At 41.5% G+C, this 17,805-nt stretch overlaps 2 protein-coding genes across 2 annotated transcripts in view; one reads left to right on the forward strand and one right to left on the reverse strand.

The window, feature by feature from the left end:
- LOC140729819 (uncharacterized) overlaps positions 1 to 17,805 on the reverse strand; it is a 348,439-nt gene that overhangs the window by 228,161 nt on the left and 102,473 nt on the right. The window lies entirely within an intron of this gene.
- The window catches only part of LOC140728792 (uncharacterized), a gene marked incomplete at its 5' end in the record, with an annotated part of 62,132 nt that overhangs the window by 20,667 nt on the left and 23,660 nt on the right, over positions 1 to 17,805 (forward strand). The window contains one exon of the mRNA XM_073047747.1: positions 10,893 to 10,951. Within this exon, the coding sequence (XP_072903848.1) occupies positions 10,893 to 10,951 (59 nt within the window). The remainder of the gene's footprint in view (positions 1 to 10,892; positions 10,952 to 17,805) is intronic.

Consider the following 17,805-nt stretch of genomic DNA (forward strand, 5'->3'; position numbering starts at 1 on the left):
ATTGTCAAATTGAAATTAACTGGTCTGTAATACAGAGTTGATCCCCACCCTCTTTTGTTGAACAAGGATGTAACAATGCAATTTTCTGATATTAAGACATCAGTTGGAATCTATAGGGACTTGGAAAATTACGACTCATGTCCTTACAGCTTCCATCAGTAACCTTAGATGCATCTTATCTGCAATATGTAACGTATCTACATCAAATGCACCTGGTCTTCCCAGTACCTCCATTTTAAAACCTTTTACCCATCCAGAATCCTGATAAAAACTTTTGGTGCTGTAGTTACAGCCACCATCATCTTTCTTGGTGGCAAGTAATACTTACTAACATACTTACTGAGTATCTTGGCAATGCCCTTTGCCTCTATTAGCAAATTTCCTTTTGGTCTTCAATTGGCCCAGTTGTTCTCTTGTAACTTTTACTTTCCCATTTACATACCTATTTTGGATTCCATTTAATGATTTCCACCATCCTTATTTTCATTGTCTCAGTTATTTCATCTCTGAGCTTTCTATAATCAGTCTTTTTTCCACTGGTGTATTCAACCTGGGATCTTTCTTATGTTCCAATAAACAGAAATACTGATAACACTCAACTGAACAGGCAGCATCTGTGGAAACAGACACTAAGCTAACACTTACCATCAGGAAGGTACAGGAGCCTCAGGACTCACACAACCAGGTTCAGGAACAGACACTACCCCACAACCATCAGCCTCTTGAACAAAGGGGAAAATGTCACTCAACTTCACTTGCCCCATCATTGAAATGTTGCCACAAACTATGGACTCACTTTCAATGACCCTTCACATCATATTCACCTGGAGCACATACCCCACCCCCACTACTGTTCAACAGCACTTTTATCTGCCAAACTCCGATTCCAATTTAACCTGGGAACGTCCTTTCCTATCAATGACACTTAGTCTGGAGAGTACAGTGTTGAAGGCAGAAACGTAGTCAATAAAAAGCATTCTGCACAGGTGTCCTAATGCTCCTGGTGTTCCAGAATGATGTGGACGGAGATGGTGTCCTCAGTTGATCTGTTTGCCATATAGGCAATGTTCCTTAGATTCAGGATCACTTCCTGAGGATTGGAGAATGGCTAATGTTATCCCACTTTTTAAGAAAGGAGGGAGGGAGAAAACAGAGAACTATCGTCCTGTCAGCCTAACATCAGTAGTGGGGAAGATGCTAGAGTCCATTATTAAAGATGAAATAGTGGCATATCTAGATAGCAGTGATAGGATTGGGCCAAGCCAGCATGGATTTACCAAGGGCAAATCATGCTTGACTAATCTATTGGAGTTTTTCGAGGACGTAACCAGGAAGTTAGACAAGGGAGATCCAGTGGATGTAGTGTACCTCGATTTTCAGAAGGCATTTGATAAGGTCCCACATAGGAGATTGGTGGGTAAAATCAGAGCTCATGGCATTGGGGGGAAGATATTGACATGGATAGAAAACTGGTTGGCAGATAGAAAGCAAAGGGTAACGGTGAATGGGTGCTTCTCGGAATGGCAGGTGGTGACTAGTGGGATGCCACAGGGCTCGGTATTGGGACCTCAGCTGTTTATGATTTACATCAACGATTTAGATGAGGGCATTGAGAATAACATCAGCAAGTTTGCTGATGATACTAAGCTGGGTGGCAGTGTGACATGTGATGAGGATGTTAGGAGAATTCAGGGTGACTTGGATAGGCTGAGTGAGTGGGCAGATACTTGGCAGATGACGTTTAATGTGAATAAGTGTGAGGTTATCCACTTGAGTAAGAACAGGAAGGCAGATTATTATCTGAATGGTGTAGAGTTAGGTAAGGGAGAAATACAAAGAGATCTAGGAGTCCTTGTTCATCAGTCACTGAAGGTGAATGAGCAAGTGCAGCAGGCAGTGAAGAAGGCTAATGGAATGTTGGCCTTTATTGCAAAGGGAATTGAGTACAAGAGCAAAGAAATCCTTTTGCATTTGTAAATGGCCCTGGTGAGACCACACCTGGAGTATTGTGTACAGTTTTGGTCTCCAGGGTTAAGGAAGGACATCCTGGCTATAGAGGAAGTGCAGCGTAGATTCACAAGGTTAATTCCTGGGATGTCCGAACTGTCTTACGCAGAGAGGTTAGAGAGACTGGGCTTGTACACGCTGGAATTAAGGAGATTGAGAGGGGATCTGATTGAAACATATAAGATTATTAAGGGATTGGACAAGGTAGAGGCAGGAAATATGTTCCAGATGCTGGGAGAGTCCAGTACCAGAGGGCATGGTTTGAGAATAAGGGGTAGGTCATTTAGGACAGAGTTAAGGAAAAACTTCTTCTCCCAGAGAGTTGTGGGGGTCTGGAATGCACTGCCTCAGAAGGCAGTGGAGGCCAATTCTCTGGATGCTTTCAAGAAGGAGCTAGATAGGTATCTTATGGATCGGGGAATCAAGGGATATGGGGACAAGGCAGGAACCGGGTATTGATAGTAGATGATCAGCCATGATCTCAGAATGGCGGTGCTGGCTCGAAGGGTCGAATGGTCTACTTCTGCACCTATTGTCTATAGGGAAACTGGTGCTGGTCTAGGGTAGTGGGGTGGCATTCTTAATGTGAGACATAACCAGTCTCTCCAGGCATTTGGCTGCTATGGGGGTGAGTGCCACCGGTCTGTACTTGTTGGGGCATGTTACTGCTGACTGCTTCGGGATTAGTATGGTTCCTGTTAGGAAACAGTTAGGGAAAGAGAGGTTATTGATTTCAGTAAAAACCTCTAGCTGGTCAGCTCAGCTGCTCTTTGTGTGTTGATACTGCAGAGATTACATCTCACCTCGTGTGCTCATTGTCAGCACTGTATCCTCCTCGGGTGTCAAGGCCTTCATCACTGGTTCGTTATTGTCCCTGTTGAACTGAGTAAAGAAATTGCTTAGCTCCTCTGCTCGTGTGGCATCACTGTTTGCAGGGCAGGAGATCTTTCCTTTATTGTCAGTGATGGACCTGTTGCCTTCCCACATGCATCAGGGGTAGGTGGCGTTATTGAAGTGTGTTGTTTGTAACTTGGTGGTTCTAATGCCTCTTTAATGGTTTGACTTGGCTTCGCTGCATGTTGCGCTGTCACTGGATCTGTGAGCAGCATTCCGAGCTCAGAGCAAGTTCATAGCTTCGGATTCAGGAATAAACAGATGTTTTCCCCAGGTCCCCTTTAAATATTTTCCCTCTCAGCTTAAATCTATGTCCTCTGGTTCTCCACCCTCAAGAAAAGGCAATGCCCATGCACATTACCTATGCCCCTCCTAATTTTATATCATCATCATGTGTCATGTTGTATGACATAGGTGATCATGGTCTCATGACCATGATTGTTCTTGGGAAATTTTTCTACAGAAGTAGTTTGCCATTGCCTTCTTCTGGGCAGTGTCTTTACAAGACCCCAGCCATTATCAATACTCTTCAGAGATTGTCTGCCTGGCATCGGCGATCACATGACCAGGACTTGTGATATGCACCAGCTGCTCCCTTGGCTTCACGTGACCCTGATCGTGGGGGTTAAGCCCAAGGGTGACCTACAGGCTATCAGAGGGAAGGAGCATCTTACACCCCTTTGGTAGAGATACAGTGTATCTTCACCTGGCCACCCTCTATCTCTAGAAGTTCACTTCTTATCGTCCTAAGGTCCTGGGATAAAAACATCAGATTAAATGTTTTCCTGAGGTTACTTCACCTGACTAATTTCCCAGAATGAATCTAGCAATGTTGTCTTGCCTACTGGGGGAGAAACTGCTGTTGAAAACCCTTTATAAACTCATCGTCCTCTTCACTCCTTGTGCTACTGCATTCCCGGTTAGTTTTACGGATAGTCACGTACGTTCGAATGCTGTTCATAGACTTCAGTTCAGCATTCAACACAATCATCCCTCAGAAACTGATTGGAAAGCTGAGTCTACTGGGCCTGAACACCTCCTTCTGCAACTGGATCCTAGACTTCCTGACTGGGAGACCTCAGTCAGTCAGGATTGGGAGCAGTATCTCCAACATCATCGCACTGAGCACGGGGGCCCCCCAGGGCTGTGTGCTCAGTGCACTGCTGTTCACTCTGCTGACCCACGACTGTGCTGCAACACACAGCTTGAACTACATCATCAAGTTTGCCGATGACACAACCGTGGTGGGTCTCATCAGTAAGAACGACGAGTCAGCTTACAGAGAGGAGGTGCAGTGGCTAATGGACTGGTGCGGAGCCAACAACCTGTCTCTGAATGTGAACAAAAGAGATGGTTGTTGACTTCAGGAGGGCACAGAGCGACCACTCCCCGCTGAACATCGATGGCTCCTCGGTAGAGATTGTTAAGAGCACCAAATTTCTTGGTGTTCACCTGGCAGAGAATCTCACCTGGTCCCTCAACACCAGCTCCATAGCAAAGAAAGCCCAGCAGCATCTCTACTTTCTGTGAAGGCTGAGGAAAGTCCATCTCGCACCACCCCCATCCTCATCACATTCTACAGGGGTTGTATTGAGAGTATCCTGAGCAGCTGCATCACTGCCTGGTTTGGAAATTGCACCATCTCAGATTGCAAGACCCTGCAGCGGATAGTAATCGGGGGGGTCTCTCTTCCCACCATTATGGACACTTACACTACACACTGCATCCACAAAGCAAACAGCATCATGAAGGACCCCACGTACCCCTCATACAAACTCTTCTCCCTTCTGTTGTCTGGCAAAAGGCACCAAAGCATTTGGGCTCTCACGACCAGACTATGTAACAGTTTCTTCCCCCAAGCTATCAGACTCCTCAATACCCAGAGCCTGGACTGGCACCTTACTACCCTATTGTCTTGTTTATTATTTATTGTAATGTCTGCATTGTTTTGTGCACTTTATGCAGTCCTGGGTAAGTCTGTAGTCTCGTATGTTTTTTTCTGTGTTGTTTTTTACGTAGTTCAGTCTAGTTTTGTACTGTCTCCTGTAACACCATGGACCCGAAAAAACGTTGTCTCATTTTTCCTGTGTACTGTACCAGCAGTTATGGTCGAAATGACAATAAAAGTAACTTGACTTGACTAATTGACGATCTGAACTATTATTACACTATGCTCTTTACAGGTTTATCTCCCTGCAAATTTGCTCAATGCCTTTCCCTAACTGTCAGACATCGAACAGTCTGGGTGATGTAACTGTACCTCTATCTTTCCTCAATTCTAAACAGATAAGACCAAGAGACCATAAGACATAGGAGTAGAATTAGGCCATTCAGCCCATCGAGGCTGCTCCATCAATCCATCATAACTGACCCTGGATCTCACTCAACCCCATACACCTGCCTTCTCACCATATCCTTTGATCCCCTGACCGATCAGGAAACGATCAACCTCTACCTTAAAAATACTCACGGATTTGGCCTCCACCAGAGTCTGTGGCAGAGCATTCCACAGATTCACTACCCTCTGGCTAAAAAAATTCCTCGTTACCTCTGTTCTAAAGAATTGCCCCTCAATTTTGAGGCTGTGCCCTCTAGTTCTGGATACGTGCACCACTGGAAAAATCCTCTTCGCATCCACCTTGTCTAGTCCTTTCAACGTTTGATAGGTTTCAATGAGATCCTTCCTAAGATAAAGGATACATTGTCCTTTATCATTCCAGGATAATCTTGGTGCCCAGCTCTGCAATATTATCCTTCATCCATCCTGTCAATTCCCTCCCCTTCCTTGACATCTAATATTCAGAAATATTTTAGCTAGGTGTATGTTGTTACCATGACATTGTAATATTACATAAGTAGCTGCACCTGTAACTGGAGAACTTTATTTAAAATAAGCTTCTTACATTTTCATTATGCCTACTCCAATTCGATCTTAGACCACCCGGTACTCTCTCAGTCTTGTTTTGTTTGTCTGTTTATTTATTTATTGAGATACAGTCCGGAATAGGCCCTTCTGGTCCTTCGAGCTGCTCCACACAGCAGCACCTGGTTTAGCCCCAGCCTAATCATGGAACAATTAACCCATCAACTGCTACGTCTTTGGACTGTGGGAGGAAACCCAGCGTCTGGAGGAAACCCACATGGTCACAGGGAGAAAATACAAACTCCTTACAGGCAGCAGTGGGAATTGAACCCAATTCACCGGTACTGTAAAACATTGTGCTAACAACTGCCCTACTGTGCTCTGACTTTCATCTTAAACCAGTTTAGTTCTGGTATTATTTCTCTCTCCCAATCACCTTTTTACTCTTTCTGAGCAAACCCGCTAAAAATTTGAAAAAGGTGACAGTTAATTTCTGTAGATTCAGCTCCCAAAAGAAGCAATGCTCTATGTTGTGTGATGTGAAAGTCAATTCATATTTACGCAAACAAGAGAAAATCTGCAGATGCTGGAAATCCAAGCAACACACACAAAATGCTGGAAGAACTCAGCAGGTCAGGCAGCATCTATGGAAATAAGTACAGACGGAGGGTATTGGACCAAAACATCAAATGTACCCTTTTCCATAGATGCTGCCTGACCGGCTGAGTCCCTCCAGCATTTTGTGTGTGTTTCTAGTATTTACACGCTGCTTTCATTCATTCAAGTGATGTAGGGTTCACTGCTTGAACAAGCATTTAATAAAAGTCATTGGTGACGATGACATAGAGGCGTGCTCTTCAATCCACCTAATCAACACTGAACTGGTCTGCTAGTCCCTGTCCTGGACAATAACCCTCCAGACCATTTTCATCCATATACCTATCCGAACATTTCTTACATCTCACAATTGAACTTCCAGACACTTCTACTGATAGCTAGTTGCACACTCACACCATCCTCACAGAAATTCCCCTTCTGGTTCCCTTTAAATATATCACCTTTTATCCTAATCTCTAGTTCTAGTCTCACCCAATCTGGGGGGAAAATGCCTGCTTGCATCCATCCTATCTTTACCCCTCATTATTTTGTACACCGCTAAAAGATGCCCGCTCATTCTCCTACGCTCCAGGGAATAGAAGTCCACTCCTATTCAACCTATCCTGTAACTCAGGGCCCCAAGTCCCAGCAATATCCGAGTAAATTTTTTCTGCACTTTTGATATCTTTTCTGTAGGTAGGCGACCAGAACGGCACACAATACTCCACATTTGAACTCGCCAACATCTTATACAACATCAGCATAATATCCTAACTCCTGTTCACAATGCCCTGATTTATGAAGGCCAATGAGCCAAAAGCTCTCCTTACTATCCTACCCAGCTGTGATACCACATTCATGGAATTATGGATTTGCTCTAATTTGCCTACCGGTGCAATTGTCCACAGCAGATACATCTCATAGGCTCTTCAAACAACCCTGAAACATCTGGACAACAAAGGTGCATACATCAGGATGCTCCTTATTGACTACAGCTCAACATTCAATGGCGTCATCCCTTCAAAACAAATCAATAAGCTCCAGATCCTTTGTCTCAATACCTTGTGCAACTGGATCCTTGAATTTCTCACTTGCAGACCCCAGTCAATTTGGATTGGCAACATCTCTTCCATGATCTCCACCCAGTTCATGGTCTTCACCCAGGTCCATCTCCACCCAGGTCATGCTCTCTGGTGGCTGCCAACAACAGGAAGAAGGTACAGAAGCCTCAGGACTCACACCACCAGGTTTCAGGAACAGTTATGACCCCTCAACCATCAGGATCTTTAACCAGAGGGGATAGCTTCACTTTCTCCATCACTGAAAATTTCCCAGAACCTGTGGACTCACATTCAATGACTCTTCTTCTCATGATCTTAATATTTATTGTATATTAACTAATTTATAGAACATAGAACAACACAGCACAGTATAGGCCATTCAGCCCACAATGTTGTGCCGACCCTTAAACCCTGCCTCCCAATTAAGCCTCCACCTTAAATTCCTCCATATAACTGTCTAGTAGTCTCTTAAATTTCACTCGTGTATCTACCTCCACCACTGACTCAGGCAGTGCATTCCACGCATCAACCACTCCCTGAGTAAAAAACCTTCCTCTAAAATCCCCCTTGAACTTTCCTCCCCTTACCTTAAAGCCATTTCCTCTTGTATTGAGCTGTGGTGCCCTGGGGAAGAGGTGCTGGCTGTCCACTCTAACTATTCCTCTTAATATCTTGTACACCTCTATCATGTCTCCTCTCATCCTCCTTCTCTCCAGAGAGTAAAGCCCTAGCTCCCTTAATCTCTGATCATAATGCAAAATTTTAAATTATTATTTATTTCTTTTTGCATTTTCACCACTGTTGTCTTTGCACACAGGTTGAATGCCTATTTTGGTGTGGTCTTTCATTGATTCTATTATAGCTGTTATTCTATTAGGATTTATTGAGTGTGCCTGGAAGAAAATGAATCTCAGCATGGTATAAAGTGACATATATGTACTTTGATTATAATTTACTTTAAACTTTGAACCTAAACTGGCTTCTAGAGTTTGGTTTCTGGTCAATGTTATCTCCCAGAATGCTGACAGTGGGGCATTCAATGATGGTAATGAAAGTCATGGGCTGATCGCTGGATTTTCTCTTCTTGGGTATTGTCATTGGCTGGCATTGTTGGGGCATATGTTACCTACCACCTGTTCTTGCGCCTATCTGAACCACCTTCTCTGGCAACTTATTCCATAAATGCACTATCACTTGTGTGAAGTTGCTCCTCAAGTCTTATTTAAATCTTTCAACTCTCACATTAAACCTTTCCTCTCTAGTTTTTATTTCTCCTTCCGTAAGAAAAAGACTGTTCATCCTATCCAGAAACATCAGGATGTTACACACCTCTATAAAGTCAGCCCTGAACCTTGAAAATATTTCCAGCTCACACAACTTCTCCCTCTGACTTAGGCCTTTGGTGCTTGGTAGCATTCTTGTAAATCTTCTCTGAACGCTTTCCACTTCCGTGATGGATTTCCTACAACCGGGTGCCAAAGCTCAAAATGCTTCAAGTGCAGACTCGCCATTATCTTGTACAATTGCAATATTTTGTCTCAGCTCCCATATGAGTGTCCTGACTGACGAAGGCCAATGTGCCAAAGTCCTCCTTCACCAGTCTCTGCCTATGTCACTGTTATGTACGTCCACTGTTGGACCCTCTGTTCCACAACACTGCCCATGATGCTACCATTCACTGTACAAGTCTCATCCGGGTTTAACTTCCCAAAATGCAACACTTTGCACATCTGAACTGAATGCCATTTGCCAATCCTCAGCCCACTTCCCAAACTGATTCAGGAACCACCTTTAATTTTTCATCACCTCCTTCACTGCCTGAGGCACCACCTATTTTACTATCATCGACACACTTACTAACCAAGCCTTGTGCATCCAAATTGTTCGTATAAACAAATAACAAGTAACCCTGCACTGACCCCTGTGCAACTCCACATGTCGCCAGTCTTTGACCATCACTCTGCTTCCTACCATCGAGCCAATAATGAGTCCTGATAGCTGTCTCTCCCTGAATCCCTCACAATCTAACCATCCAGACTAGCCTGCCATGTGGGATCTTGATAAGGGCCTTGGCTGGAAACATCGACTCTTTATTAATTTCCATAGATACTCCCTGGCCTATTAAGTTCCTCCAGAATTATGTGTGTTGCTTTGGATTTCCAGCATCTGTGTTAATGGACTGTAGTCCCCTGGCTTGTCTTTGCTGTCCTTCTGAAATAAAGGTACAGCATTCCCCACCCTCCAGCCTTCTGAGCCTGGGGCTCAAGATGAAGCAAGTATCTTTGCAAAGGTCTCTACAAGTGATTTCCTTATTTACTCACAAGGTCCACGAACACACTCAGTCAGTCTCTGGGGACTTATACACCTTTATGTGCTTCAAGGCTGCCAATGCATCTTTCCTTACATCTTTCTAAAAGATCACACATTTCTTTTGCATCCATTATTTTTTCTACAGTAAAAATCTAATCCACCCCTGTGCCACTTCAAATAGATGGATGATCTTTAAAGGGACCCATTCTGCCCCTGGCCACACATTTACTCTTCATATACCAATGGAAATCTCCTTAATCCTACCTGCCAGATCCATCTCATACCCTTTATTCCCCCCCTCCCGATTTCTCTCTTGTGTGTCCTACACTTGTCGTCATTGAGGGATTGCTGAAACTCTCCTGACCTCAGACCACAATAACTCTTATTAACCAGGATTCTCGGCTTGCCAGCCTTGTCCATCATCAGAGCAGGATCGTGCTGCCACTGAACTCTTGGCATCATATTTTTAAAAACCCTTCATTTGAAAATCATTTTTTACCAGCGAACAATCTCACACTTTCAGGACCTAAACAAACAACAAATACATCACATATAAAACCTAGTCACACTCATCATTGATGAAGGTTTTGAATCTGTCATACACGTTGTGTATTATTGAAGAGAGGACGGTGAGCATCGATTCAGCTCACTAATCTGACACACAATAGCAGATCACTTAGACTGTCTGAAGCAAGGCATTACATGCCTAACAATATCCTGGCGAATGAAATGTTGGCCTTCATTACTAGAGGGATTGAATATAAGAGCAAGATTTTGGGGAGTAAATTTAGGATGATGATGGAGGATCTGCTTTTCCCAAAGAGTGCTGAATCTGTGAAATTCTCAGCCCGGTGAAGCAGTGGAGGCTAACTCAGTAAATATATTTAAGACAAGGTTAGACAGATTTTTGTATAGTAGGGGAATTAAGGGTTCTGGGGAAAAGCAAGGTTGCTGGAGATGAGTCCATGATCAGATCAGCCACGATCTTATTGAATGGCGGAGCAGGCTCGACGGGCCAGATGGCCGACTCCTGCTCCTATTTCTTATGTTCTTATGCCTAACAATATCTCAGCTTTCTTTCTTACCATCAGTTCTATAAGAAAATGCTATTTACAGTCAAATTCAGGAATATTGACAATACATTCCTTGTTTCTTTTCAGATGGACATCATTTATAGTACGGTTGAAGGATACAAAGGCGTGAAGATTATAAAGATTAGGTAATCTCAGCAATACCCTGCTCACTGATTCATGCTTTGCCGGGATCACACTGCTTCAGACTTCATTCCAACCTTGTTCCAAATCTGGGCCAGAGAGATGAAGTCCAGAGCTGTGGCTATAGTGACGGCCTTGACCGAGTGTGGCATCGACATGTTCTGGAAACTTAGTCAGTGGGCATTAAAAGGAAATCATTCCTGTTTCTGAAATCATAACTGATACAAACGGAGGTGGTTATGGTTATTTGAAGTAATTTATCGTAACCACAGGACATCACTGCAGGAGATCCTCAGGGCAATGTCCTAGGATCAACCACCTCCATCAATAGCCACAGGTGGAGATGTTCACAGATTCCACAATGTTCAATTCCATCCACAGACCTTCAGCAAATGAAGCCACCCATCCCTCAGAAGTGGGAAGTGTGTCAAAAGTGATGAAAATGAGGAAACTTAACTAGTTAACTTTAATTTTGGTGATATTATTGTTTCTCTGTCTGCTGCCCCATCTACTCTGATAGCACCTGCCAAAGCTCAAGGGCAGCGGTTACAGAGAAACACCATTATTTGCAGGTTCTCCTTCAAATTGCACACCCTTCTGACTTGGAAATATATTGTCAGTCCTTCATTGAAGCTGGATGTAAATCCTGGAACTTACTCTCTGAAAATACTGAGGAAGTACCATCAGCAGAGGGACTGCAACAGCATCCTCATGGAAATTGGGGGTGGGCAATAAATACTGGCCATTTCAGCAAAGTATGGATGTCAAAAATAATTACAAAATATTAGGTCACGCTGTAATCAGCTGGCTGCTTCAGAACATTCTTTCGTCATTTTTATTAACGACCTGGATGTGGGGGTAGAAGGGTAGGTTGGCAAGTTTGCAGATGACACAAAGGTTGGTGGTGTTGTAGATAGTGTAGAGGATTGTCAAAGATTGCAGAGAGACATTGATAGGATGCAGAAGTGGGCTGAGAAGTGGCAGATGGAGTTCAACCCGGAGAAGTGTGAGGTGGTACACTTTGGAAGGACAAACTCCAAGGCAGAGTACAAAGTAAATGGCAGGATACTTGGTAGTGTGGAGGAGCAGAGGGATCTGGGGGTACATCTCCACAGATCCCTGAAAGTTGCCTCACAGGTAGATAGGGTAGTCAAGAAAGCTTATGGGGCGTTAGATTTCATAAGTTGAGGGATAGAGTTTAAGAGATGTGATGTAATGATGCAGCTCTATAAAACTCTAGTTAGGCCACACTGTGTCCAGTTCTGGTCGCCTCAGTATAGGAAGGATGTGGAAGCATTGGAAAGGGTACAGAGGAGATTTACCAGGCTGCTGCCTGGTTTAGACAGTATGGATTATGATCAGAGATTAAGGGAGCTAGGGCTTTACTGTTTGGAGAGAAGGAGGATGAGAGGAGACATGATAGAGGTGTACAAGGTATTAAGAGGAATAGACAGTGGTCAGCCAGCGCCTCTTCTCCAGGGCACCACTGCTCAGTACAAGAGGACATGGCTTTAAGGTAAGAGGAGGGAAGTTCAAGGGGGATATTAGAGGAAGGTTTTTCACTCAGAGAGTGGTTGGTGCGTGGAATGCACTGCCTGAGTCAGTGGTGGAGGCAGATACACTAGTGAAATTTAAGAGACTACTAGACAGGTATATGGAGAAATTTAAGGTGGGGTGTTATATGGGAGGTAGGGTTTGAGGGTCAAACCCTCAACATTGTGGGCCAACCTCACAACATTGTCAACCTCAAAACATTGTGGGCCAAAGGGCCTGTAATGTGCTGTACTATTCTATGTTCTATGTCATGAATTGTGTGCCAACCCTGGATGGGTAGGGAAGAATTTGCATAATTGTGTAACTTTCATCTGCCAGGATGACCCAAAGCACTTGAACCTACTTCTGAATGAACATCATTGTTACTATTGGATGAACACAGTAGCCAGTGTCAATACTGTAAAGCTTCAGTCAGAACAAAAATGATTTTGGTTTAGGATAACTATTGTCTAGAGCATGGGTGAAGATGTCCCTGATTTTGTTCCAGTAACACACACAAAATGCTGGTGGAACGCAGCAGGCCAGACAGCAGTAGATGATGTTCCAGTAGATGATTTAGGATATTTCCACACCAGTATTTTCTCTACAATAGTGCTGGGAAATCCACCGAGATTACATGATCAAGTCTCTGCAAAGGGATGAGAATCAAATCCTTTACAACTCAGAGGATGCAAGTATTTCCTGAGCCAAGCTCACTCTAAAGATAAAGTCTGAAGCTCGACTCAGTCTGTCTGGCTGTGCAGATGGTGATGTTACAGAATTCTTGGTGGGATACATCACAATAGTGAGATCAAACTGAGGACTAGTTGTGGTGTTGGAAGCTTAAATACATTTGACAAACATTCCAACTTCAAAATCAATTTCCTTATCCTTTCATCTCATTCATCTGCATTGCATCAAAATCACACTTCTCTTTTTTGTTCAACTAGTTCGTGCACTCAAAGGAACATCTTTCACCATGAAACATTTTCGAGTTTCTATCACGCAGACATTGTACCACAAACAAATGGAAGAAATAACAAGTGCTTCTCTAGATTTGTTCTTCTACAAGGACGTCAGAAATTGGAGCAGGTGTTTGTCATGGCTCAGGCTTTCAATAAGATATGGCGCCACGGTGGCGTAGAAATTCACATGACGTCTTACAGCTTGGGAAGTGGGGGTTCGATTCTGACGTCATCTGTTAGGAGTCCATACATCCCGTGTAATGCAAGGGTTTTCTCTTGGTGCTTCAGTTTCCTCCCACAGTCCAAAGACCTAGTGGATGGCAGGTGAAATGGTCGTTGTAAATTGTCCCATGATTAGGCAAGGGTTGGGGACTTCCGGTGGCTGTAATGGAGTAGCTACGGGCTCCGAAATTATTCACTTACTTTTCTGTTTAAACCTATCTCGGTGAGAGCACCATGAGTAGAAAACACTCAAAAAAAGAGGCTACTTTAGAGACTTTGGCTGAAATGTATCAACAAATGTCAGAGAGACTTGAAAAATTGGATAAACTGGATGACTTAGAATCCAAGTTTGACGTTACAGAATTCCTTCGACCTGGTTAAATCTGAACTGAAAACGCTTAATCGGAAACTTGGAAGTATGCAGCAGACTGTGAATGACCACGAAATTCGTATTAAGATACACGAAGAATCTCTGCCAGTGTTGCAGAAGGATATCGAAGGTTACAAGAAAACTACTAAGGAACAACTTAAAAAATACGACGCGTTACTGAAGAAACTTACAGATTTGGAGACCAGGAACCGAAGGTGCAATATCAGAATTCTTGAGCTTCCTGAAAAACTGGAGGGTAATCAACCTATTGATTTTTGTGCTCAAATGCTGAAAGATTTATTCCCTGATATATTATCAGAACTACCAAAATTTGAGCATGTTCACCGAGTTACCCCGCCTAATTGGAATCCTGCCAAACCTCGCTCTATTATCATTTGCTTTTATGACTATCAGATTAAAGAACGGATCCTCTGTGAATCAAGGAAGAAACACATATTACAATTTCATGATCAATAGTTTTGGATCATTCAAGATTATCCACTGGAAGTTCTAAGAGCTAGACAGGCTTTTAAAGAAGTTATGTCTGATCTTTTTAAGCTTGGCTGTTGCCTTTCTCTCAGAGATCCGTGTAAACTCAAGATTACTACTTCTGATCATAAGGTTTCTTGGTTTACGAAGCCTGAAGAAGCTAAGAAATTTTTACAAAGTCTCCATGCTTAAATTCAAATATGAGTTGTTTTATGTTAAATGTTTTAATTTCAGGTGTTCAATCAAGTAATTGGCACTTTGTTGATAACAAGGTTTCTTGGTTTACGAAGCCAATCATTTGTTTGATTAAGTAATTGGTGCCTTGTTATCTTTCAAACTATGCAAAATATGCAGGCAGACTGCATCCATTTTCTCTTTTGTTGTTTTCCGCCATGACACGGGTTCTCTAATGTTACTTTTTCACAACTCTTTTTAAACAATACATTATATTCTTTCAATGTTATGTTGATTTTTACCTGCTTTTTAGTAATTTGACTGAAAGTAATTATGTAGGGTGTACATGTAGTAATTACTGAGGAATGAAACTATAGGGTGTTTTGCTTTACTTCAAATTCATTCTGATTTTTCCTATCTTTTGATTATTTATATACCTTTCGGTCTTGTACTGTTTTTCAATAGTATACAATATTCTATATTTCTTATTGCTGGTTTTTGGATTTTTCATTATTTTACCATTTTGTCTTCTTGTTTTTTTTTCTCCCTTGAATGCCTTAAATTAGTCACGTATGAAGCTATCTAAACCGCTTCCCTTTCTAATTATTTTCTATTTGTTTCTTTACTCCTTTTTTTTGCACCCGCGAGTATATGTTGTTTTCCTTATTGGCTTCAACTAATATTTCACTTTATTGTCTTTCCTTTTTACCGAGACTAATACTTATATTTTCCCATGGTTTTTTTTTCGTAAATAGCAAAGTTATTTACTTTGATATTTTATTTTTGTATATATATATTTACAATTGTTTATTCAGCACAGCTATACATATATATTTTCTGGAGCCACCGGAGTTTTGGGTTGGGAATTCTAGATTTAGTCCTCAGCCTCCCTTGGCTGATTTCTCTCTTTGGGGGGAGGGAGGAGGGAAATGGGTTCTTCCAGAAAGCTGACTGGATGTTTCTACTGTTTTATTTATTCGCCTCTTCCTTTATTCCTAATTGGCTGAATTAATTCAATTAAAATGAAGATTCTTCCTATTTTTATATCTTTTTCAGGTATTACCTATTTTTATTCCTAGGACCTACTTTGATTCTTTAGATTCAATTTTAACATCTTATATTTGGAATAATAAACAAGCTCGTTTAAGTAAACTTTAACTACAAAGAAATAAAGAGATGGGTGGATTAGCCCTACCCAATTTTAGGTTTTACTATTGGGCTGCCAATATAAGGAATATCACTTTTTGGTCTTATTGTATTTATCATAAAGATTGCCTATCATGGGCCTCCTTAGAAGTTAATTCTGTAAAAAATTCCTCTATTGTTTCTCTTCTTGGACCATACTCTTCTTTTTCAGCAAATAAAACAACAGATAATATAATTGTTAAGCAAAGTTTAAGGATCTGGTCTCAATTTAGAAAATTTTTTGGTTTAGCGAATTTTTCATTATCATCTCCCATTCTCCTTAATTTTTTTTTATCCCTTCCATGACTGACAAAGTCTTTAAGGATTGGGATGAATTAGGTATTGTGTTTTTGGGACCTGTTTATCTCAGGGTTTTTTTGCTTCATTTGACCAATTGTCAACTAAATTTGCACTGCCAAAAACACATTTTTACAGATACCTTCAAATTAGAGATTTCTTACGTTCCCAATTAACTACTTTTCCTATAGGTCCTGATAAAAATTTACTGGACAATCTTTTAAATTTAAAACCTTTTGTTAATGGCTCTATTACCGGTATCTATAACTTGTTGATTGATTCTAGACAAGACTTTTTAGATAAAATAAAAAAAGCTTGGGAGGATGACCTAAATTGTCAGATTTCTGATGAAAGATGGAATAAAATTCTTAAACGGGTTAATAAATCATCTTCCTGTGCTCATCATTCCCTTCTACAATATAAAGTGGTTCATAGAGCTTACATTTCTAAACAGAAGCTGTCCAGTTTTTATCCGAACGTTTCTCCACTTTGTAATAATGTAACTCTGCTGATTAGGCAAGGGTTGAATTGGGGTTTGCTGAAGCAACACGGATTGAATGGCCAGAAGGGTCTCCTCTGCGCTGGATCCCAAATAATGTCTGATCCATTCCCTGCAAAACTTGATTCCACTGCAGATCCAAAATCTCTCAGTGTGGAATATCAATTGTTCCTAGAAATTCAGTTTTCTAATCATAGCCTATTTGAAATTCAATCCGATTAATCAGAATTCTGTTCTGAAGCATTTATCACATTATTCTAGAAATCAAAAGAGTTCACTCCCTTCTAGGAGAGAACCTGCCATATTCTTGCCAACATGAAACTCTAGTTAATTGAATGTTATTTAACCAGGTCAGTTGTAAAACTGATGACAAAAGAGTCTGACAATGAGTAATAAATGCAGCAAACACAACATGACAAAAATATATTTAGAAAATAAACCATTCAGTTCTGATGTTGCCATGAACACACCCAGGACCTGAGCAATGTGTTTCACAAAGGAACATCCTTAAATCAGTTTGATTGTTGTAAAGGTGAATACTTTCAGTTGAAACCGTTGACCTGTGCATTATGGCTTCAGAAGAGTATAGTACTCAAATTCAGAAGTTCAAAATAATATTTATTACAAATTACATATATCACGATATACAACCCTGAAATTAATTTTATATGCTCAACAAATCTATGGAATAATAGCTATAATAGAATCAACAAAAGACCATCCAACTAGTGTGTTTAACCAGAGTGCAGAAGACAACAAACTGTGCAAATCAAAATGAAGAAACAATAATACAAATAAATAAGCAATAAATATTGAGAACATGTAATGAAGAGCCCTTGAAAGTGAATTCATTGGTTGTGGGAACATTTCAGTAATGGAGTGAGTGAAATTGAGTGAAGTTATCCCCTTTGGTTCAAAGCCTGATGGTTAAGGGTTCGTAACTGTTTCCGAACCGGCTGGTGTTCCTGAATCGGGATTAGATTTACAGCCCCAAAAGGGGAAGGAAGGTATTAAACTCAATTCCCCCAAAGAAAACCAAAACTGTTCATTGACATTTCTACCTCTAGATGATAGTTCTTTTTTAATCATTACTCATCTATACCCTTCTCTATTCAGATGCTAAGG

The sequence above is a fragment of the Hemitrygon akajei genome, chromosome 6 (assembly GCF_048418815.1).
Source record: "Hemitrygon akajei chromosome 6, sHemAka1.3, whole genome shotgun sequence".
In the NCBI taxonomy this organism is placed as follows: domain Eukaryota; kingdom Metazoa; phylum Chordata; class Chondrichthyes; order Myliobatiformes; family Dasyatidae; genus Hemitrygon; species Hemitrygon akajei.